This window comes from Pyrgilauda ruficollis, unplaced genomic scaffold (genome assembly GCF_017590135.1).
Source record: "Pyrgilauda ruficollis isolate IOZ18807 unplaced genomic scaffold, ASM1759013v1 scaffold13, whole genome shotgun sequence".
In the NCBI taxonomy this organism is placed as follows: domain Eukaryota; kingdom Metazoa; phylum Chordata; class Aves; order Passeriformes; family Passeridae; genus Pyrgilauda; species Pyrgilauda ruficollis.
The window spans coordinates 8,149,060-8,156,221 of NW_024511432.1; the positions used below are offsets into that span (position 1 = coordinate 8,149,060).

At 61.5% G+C, this 7,162-nt stretch overlaps 1 protein-coding gene across 1 annotated transcript; it reads right to left on the minus strand.

Moving 5' to 3' along the window:
- Positions 1 to 2,661: 2,661 nt before the first annotated feature.
- Positions 2,662 to 7,070, minus strand: IRX6 (iroquois homeobox 6). The gene is made up of 7 exons (XM_041459052.1): positions 6,930 to 7,070; positions 5,551 to 5,796; positions 5,200 to 5,309; positions 4,621 to 4,931; positions 3,992 to 4,486; positions 3,674 to 3,775; positions 2,662 to 3,471 (listed from the first exon to the last, which is right to left on the minus strand). Exons 1-6 carry the CDS (start codon positions 6,972 to 6,974, stop codon positions 3,675 to 3,677), a joined length of 1,308 nt encoding a protein of 435 aa, XP_041314986.1. The 5' UTR covers positions 6,975 to 7,070; the 3' UTR covers positions 2,662 to 3,471; position 3,674.
- Between the last annotated feature and the right edge of the window lie 92 nt (positions 7,071 to 7,162).

Here is a 7,162-nt window from a genome sequence, read left to right on the forward strand (position 1 = left end):
CCAGACTTTCTCACGACTCAGAAATTATTCCCTATCCTCTCTAGGAGAGTGCCAGCCTGTTTTGTGCTGCCCACGTTGGCTGGGGATGGCAGGGAGGGGAGGTGACCAAGGACCTCAGATGGAGGACAGCAGCCAGTGCTGGGAGTTTGGGGAAGGTGGTGAAGGATGGTTATTATGGGTTATCTGACATACCTCCTCCGGCTCAGATGCAGCTGAAGGCAGCTGCAGTCCAAGACCCAAATTTCATGTCTCTCCAGTGTATATTTAAACAGATTTAGCCAGCTCGTTTGGCAGTTTTTGGAAGAATTCTGCCAGTTGCTGAATGCAACAACGCTGAAGCAGGAATCCTCTGTGGGAAAGGGCGGGCGGGAGAGGGGGCAGAAACCCTCAGCCAGGGGTTGTGTGGGAAGCAGGGGCTGCCCGCTGCCTAAGCCCTCACTTTTCTGGTGATTCCTCGGAGGATCGGGCTGTTAAACTACAGCTCTGGGGGACTCAGTGCCGGCACCAACCCGTCTCTGCGCTCACCTGGGGCCGGGCTCCAGGGCCGCTCTCCCCGCGGGGAGCGGGGCCGGGCGCGGGGGTCACCGCGGGGGCGCAGGAAGGGCCGGGGGTGGCCGGGGAGCCGCGCCGTCTCGGCCGCACAAAGCCGCCTTTTCATCGCGGCCTCCTGCCCCCGCCGGGCCCGTAATTGTCTTTGACAAAACTTCATTAGCGAGCGCGGCGGAGGCGGCGGCGGCCCCGCGGTCGCGCTGGCTTTGAGCGGGCGCAGTGGAGTGTGCGCGGCCCCGCCGCTCCCGCCCGGGGCCATTAGCCCGGCGACTTTGTTTTAGAAACTTCCCACCCCAGCGGGGGACGCGACAACGAGCCGCCCCCGGCCGCCCCCGCGGCCGCTAATTGGGGGGCGATGCGGGGCTGCGGGGCTGCGGCCGCCGGTGCCAGCGCGTCCCCGCGGGCTGCGGGAAGGGGGAGACCCGGCCCTTGGGAGCCAAGTGGGTGCCGGGAGGGAATCGGGGGTGTGAGCGCTGCGCTACGGAGGTGCCCCGGCTCCGCGGGGGCTTCACCTTGCGGGCCCGGGACAGCCCGCACCGGCCCCATCTCCCCGAGCAGCAGGCTCCGAGTGCCCGCCTGGCACAGCCCGGCTGCCCCCGCTCCGCCGGACAGCCCGAGTTCAATTCCCAGAGAAGCGGCATTAAAAAGCCCATCTCGTAGCAAAGCTCAGACAGAGACGGTTTAAATACGTTTATTATGGCATTGGAGGCGCTGAATCTGTTCGTGCGAGCCCGTTATTTTAGTTTTGTGCCTGGGCGCACGCAGGCTCTGCTCCCGGTATTAGTTCTCCATCAATCCCCGCTCTGGTTTTTAATCAAAACAGTATTCGGAATATGATTCCCGGAGATTATATTTTGAGAGATTTGCGATACATATCTTGCCGGCGTGACAGATTGCAGGGGAGTCCTGAGCGGGCGGGATAATCTGCATCTCGCTCACTTGACCTTTAATAAAAGGGGAGTAAAAGTAATAAATAAAAAATAAAAGTCTTAAGACTCCTGCATGTTACCTTCGTGCCTGCCTTAAGAGACCCCGAGGCCTGCGCCCTCCTAATTAACTCTCCCCGCGGGCTTCGTGGCTCTTTCGTGGCCGGGGGAATGGAGCGCCGGGGGTTTGCGGGGCCGGGGGCAGAGCCGGCAGCTCAGGGGAGCTCTTGGCCGCGGGGACCGTGCATGTTTCGTCTCCCGTGAGCAGCTCAGGAAGACGATGCAGAGCTGCCTCCCCGGGGAGTCTCTAACAGGGAAACGGAACCGGAGGAAGCCGGGTCGCTCCCCCCAGGACGGGACACAGCCGGGAGAGAGGTCCGGCCTGGCTCTGCCGTGGGAACATGCGTGGGAAACCTGCACATGTGCTCCCAAGGCAGATAATACCTGTACTCTCCGGTGGGCCGAAAAGTCGCCTTGCAAGAACCTTTAGAAAGGGCCTAATACTCTTTATTACAAGCCGTAATCCTTCAAATCCGACTTGAAATAATGTTTATCTTTTCGCAGCTTAATTTCTCCTTCACTAAGCTTCGGGTCACTGCAACAGACTACTGCTGCTGCTGCTGCACCGCCTCTTGTCCAGGGCTGCTCCGGAGTGCGGGACAGCCCCGTGGCCGGGCAGGGGCTCCCGACAGCCCCGCACCGGCCGCACCCTCACCTGCTGCCCTCGTATGCACTCACCTCCCCCTCCCTTCCCCCCCCGGATCCTCCAGAGCCCGACAAAGTTTGCCTTCTTTCACAGTGTCCTCTGCTCCCGGGAAGGGCCGCGGCTGAAGCCGGGGGCAGCCCCCTCACATCTCCCTGCGTTGACCTGCAGCTCCTCCTCTCCCCTACGCATTGCTTCTCAGGTCGCAGATCCAGGGGGCTCCCAGTTATGCAGCCCCACTCGTCTTGAGTAGCCTTTAGTAAACATATAGAAGTCTACTCGATATTCAAGATTGATTTCCCTGATTTATTAAGGCAGAATTCATTGGACTCTATTGACCACAAATGACTTAATGTAAATGCTGACCCCGGTGAACTTGGAAATAGCAGGTATCGGGTTGATCTATAGATGACCTCTTAATTACCACAGTTATTAATTTAAATTATTGCCACTGCTTCTAGAGACAGGAACAAAGAAACATTCTTTCCTCATCCCTGCTTGGTTTATTAGTCTGAACACAAAGTGTTTGATGACACTTTTAATTAAACAGAAATAATGCAGAGATACGGTTTCCCTTTCTCGTCTGTCCTGTAAAGTGCAGCACTGCTCTTTTGACTGACTGACGGCGGTGACCCACTAACAACGTCCTACTTCGCCGCCCGGTCGCCACCCGCTGCCCGGGGGTGCCCCGGCCGTGCCCCAGGGCGAGTGGCGGCTGCCCGGGGCCGCTCCTCCCGGGCCGTGCCGGCTCCTGGCTGGAGAGCTCCGAGGTCACTGGCGGCTTCGTGGCGTTCAGCTCACCCGTGTTAATTAGACTCCGAAAAATACTTTCAGCGGTATCTATGTACAGAGACGGGAAAGAAACAGTCCGGCGTAACCTGCGCCGCTTCTCCTCCTTCTCCTCCCTGGGACGGCGCGGAGCAACTGCAAACTGCTGCCCCTTGGCAGAGCAGGGCGCTGAGCAGAGAGCGCAGGTTTGGGAGGAAAAGGAGAAACAAACCACGACGTGGGAGGAAAAGAGAAAATATTAGGGTGGGGGTTTTTCTTCCTTTTTGCAAAGACGTCAAAGGGCAATATCGAACACATGGCAGGCGAGCGAGGGGAGGCGCCGCTCCTGCGCGGCCCCATGTGCGCAGCACGTTGTGCCGCGGCGGCCCTTCCCCGGCGAGGGCAGGGCGGGCGGAGCCGCGAGGCCACCGCCGGCCCGGGGACGGGGTTCTTTCGTTGCGTCAAGCCGAGTGCTTCGTTACAGCCGGAGCCCCGTCGCCAGCGCCCAGGATGGGGCGGGCGGCCCTGCGGGACGGAGAAGCGGTGATAAGCTGGTGCTAAGAGGCCACGGGTTGCTGCCCCGCCCGGACAGGAGCTCCGGGAGCGGGGCAAAGCGGCGGCCTTGGCGCAGCGCTCTCAGGCCGGGGCCGCTGCGATGTCCCGGGGCCAGGCGGGCTGGCATGAGCTTCGTGCGAGGTGGGGCCCCGGCAGCCGGCCCGTCACCTACCTCACCTCCGCAGCACGGGCCGAAACGCCGTCCGCAGCCTGTCCAGGCACGTCCCACCCAGCTCGGTGCATCCCGGGCCGCCCTTGGCGCCCCGCCCGAAGCCTGCACAGACACAAGCGGCTCGCGGTGGGCAAGGCCCGGTCCCGCCGCCCTCCCCTGCCCGCTCGCCTCGAGCGGGGAAGCCTCGGCGTCTGCACCTGACACCTGGGCACGGCCGAACACCGGGGCTGTCACTGCGCGGGCGGGCTCACGCCGCGCCCTGTGTCCCGGCCCGGCCCGCGGTCCCGCCCGTTCCCGCGGCCCCGCCGCCGCGGGTACCTTCGCCCGCCGCCGCGAACTGGCACGGCTCCCCCAGGCCGCGGTGGGACGCGCAGCTTCGCGGGAGCGGCTGCAGGCTGAAAGCGGAGCTCCGGAAGGCCTTGGCGGGCAGGGGATGCTCCCCCGCCGCGCCGCCGCCTCCCTCCGCGCCGCGGCCCTCGGGGCTGACCCTGCGCGCCGCGCTGGCCCCGGCGGTGCGCGCCAGCGACCAGATGCGCGGCTTCTCCGCGGGCGCGTAGGGCGGCGGCGGGCCGGCCAAGGAGGCGGGGGCGAAGTCCGCGGCGGGGGCCTTGGCACAAGGAAAGGCGTGGAAGGGGCCGGGCAGGCTGCAGTCGCTCCGCGGAGCCTCGGGCAGCGCCGCGCCCAGGCTGGGGGCTTCCTGCAGGGAGCTGGTCCGGCCCTTCTCCGGCTTCCCCGCCTCCTCCTCCTCCTCCTCTTCCTCCTCCTCCAGGTCGCTGAACCGCAGGTCCTTGTCCTCCTTGTAACTCTTCTGCTCTGCTTGGACACACACGGGGAAAAAAGGGGCGGCAGGGCGTTAGTGCGGGTGCGGGGAAGTTGGGGGGGGGGGCCTCTAAATCGGCCGTCACTTCGAGCCTACTTGGAGGCGCCCGTCTGCCTCTCCCGCCTACCTCTGCCTTCACCCTCCGCACTGTATCCATCCTCTTCCCTCGGGGTTTCTTCTTTCCTCTCTTCCCCTGCTTTGTTCTTGGGAGACCAGGTCATTTTGTTTTCTTTCTTAAGCCTCCGTCTGGCGTTAGCAAACCAAGTGGACACTTGCGTCAGGGTCATTTTAGTGATGATAGCCAGCATGATTTTCTCTCCTTTGGTGGGGTAGGGGTTTTTCCGGTGCTCGTACAGCCAGGTCTTGAGAGTACTCGTCGTCTCTCTCGTTGCATTTTTGCGTCTGGCTGAACCACCGAAATCCACCGTCCCGTACCTGCTGGGAGATGATTAGGAAGGGGGGGCCCGCGGGAGTCAGGTAAGAGCTCCCCGGCCCGGCCCAGCCGCGCCGCAGGCCGGTGTGGCCCCTGCCCTCCTGACATCGCCGCCCAACTTTGGTTTCAGCTGTCTGCTGTTCCCGGGCGCCTCGTTTCTTTTGTACAACGTTTGTCAGGTCGGAGCCCCCCCCCCGTCCCCCTCGTTTGATGTCGACCGCCGCCTCGCAGGGGGATGCTAATGCTGCCGGGCGCTGATCAAAGGGGTTTTACCTGTCGTACTGGTACTGCCCCAAGGAATGATCGTAGGAGTAGTAGGTAGCGGGCTGCGCGATTCCCGAGTGCAACGTGCCGGCGCCGTCTTTGATTTCATACTGGGGGTTCTGCAAGGGAAGCGGCAGCGTTTGGCGTCGAGCGGGACGGCAACCCCGCCGCGCCCCGCAGCCCCGGCTCCCCGCGGCAGCCGAGTCCCTTCGCGCCCCCCACCCCCGACGGGCCGGCGCCGCTCCCGGTCCCACGTCCCTCGGCGGTCCCCCGCCCCGGTACCGACTGCGAAACACGAAGTTTCTCCCGCCTGTTGCACCCCCTCCCCTCCGGAGCGCTGCCGGGCGGGCGGGCACTCACCAGCGCGGTGTAGAGCGCGGCGGGCTCGGCGCCGTAGGGCAGGTAGTTGCCGTAGCCCTGGCCGGCGGTGTACGGGGCGCTGTACATGCCCAGCGCGGCATTGAGCTCGGCGCGGCCGGGCGCCAGCAGCCGGCTCTCGTACGGGGCGCAGCAGAGGGAGGCGGCGGCCGGCGCCGAGGAGGCATCCGGCCCGGAGCGGGGGGCGGCCTCGCAGCAGGTCGTGCTGGGGCTGGCGGGCACGAAGAACTGCGGAGAGGAGAGAGCGGGACGGCGCCGAGTGACTGTCGAGGCAGCCCCATCGGGGGGAATTTAGGAGAGTGTGCGCGCCTGGGTGTGTGTGCGGAGGGGGGGGGCGGCGGTGAGGAGGGGGATAGGAAACGCGGGCCGAAGCAACTAATTATAGAAACCGGGAAATAAACCGGATGGGAAGCAGGAGCTCTTGGGAAGGGGGCACGATTAATCAAGCAGGCAAAACTTTAAGGAAATAACTGCTCTCGAAAAAGGTATGAGATCCGTAAGGCTCCATCCTTCCCGCCCCCCGCTCGGTCCATCTGCATTGATTTAAAGGCAAAAAGTTGCGATTACAGTTAATTTGACAATAGACACAGCAGTAAATATGTCAGCCAACGCAATCGAAGGCATTTGATTTCAATAACTTCAAGGGGACAGCTAACTTCCCAAGCGAGGGAGGCACATCTTGCAGTGATTACCGTGTGCAAATAATTCTACCCAAATAAATCGTGACTCGAAGTACGATAAAGCTACGACTTAGTTAATACAGGGTGCCTTGGTGTGAGTGGGGGATGTCCTTCGGAAATCGCATGGGGGAAAAAAAAAAAAAAACAAAACCTCTCGACATATCCTAATAAAACACAGGAAAAGGACCGACCCGTGGAGGAAGGAGGGAGGAAACGGCACAGCCCGGTTCCGCAGAAACGCGAGTGAAACCCCGAGCCCACCGAGCGCCGGTTCCCGCTGCCCGCGCACCCTCCGCCGTGCCCGGGCGGCAGCGGAGCGGCGGGGGCTGCGCCCGGCGCAGCGCGGCCGCTCCGCGGGCTCGGTAAGCGCTCGTAGCTGGGATTTATGTTTTTATTTGTTTGTTGCACTTAAAACTGAACGGTGAAGGGTGGGGAGGAGGGGAAATTACCGGTTTCCTACACGCCTTTGCTGTGCACACTGCGAGTTATTTGTTTAAGCCTAACACAACACAAACGAGACATAAACACACACGCACATTTTTTAAAAAAAGGCTCCAGATGTGCCCTTTTAAAAAAATATTCTAAGTAAGGGAAAGGGAAGAAAAAAAAGGAGGGGGGACAAGACATCTGGACAGCAGCAGCAGAATCTAAACAAAAGTGAGTGCTGCTCACTCGCCTTACCTGTGAAGTGGTGCTGTAGGGGTATCCGAACTGAGAGAATGACATAGTTGCTCCTTATTTTTGGACCATAGGCAATATTTTCCCCCCAAGATCGATTGTAACTAAACCCTGCTTCAAGATGCACCTTCTCACACACACATTTCCACGTATGGCTTTTTTTTTTTCTTTTTTTTTCTCAATTATAGATGATTGCACTTAAGAAAAGCAGCCAGACATCTGAGGCGGGGGGGGGG

Excerpts from the sequence above, each read along its gene's own strand:
- IRX6 (XM_041459052.1), bottom strand. The coding sequence starts at position 6,974 with ATGTCATTCTCTCAGTTCGGATACCCCTACAGCACCACTTCACAG. Across the intron at positions 5,310-5,550 it reads CCGCGCTCTACACCGCGCTG|AACCCCCAGTATGAAATCAA; the intron begins GTGAGTGCCCGC and ends CTTCCCTTGCAG. Across the intron at positions 3,776-3,991 it reads GTTCGCGGCGGCGGGCGAAG|GCTTCGGGCGGGGCGCCAAG; the intron begins GTACCCGCGGCG and ends GTGTCTGTGCAG.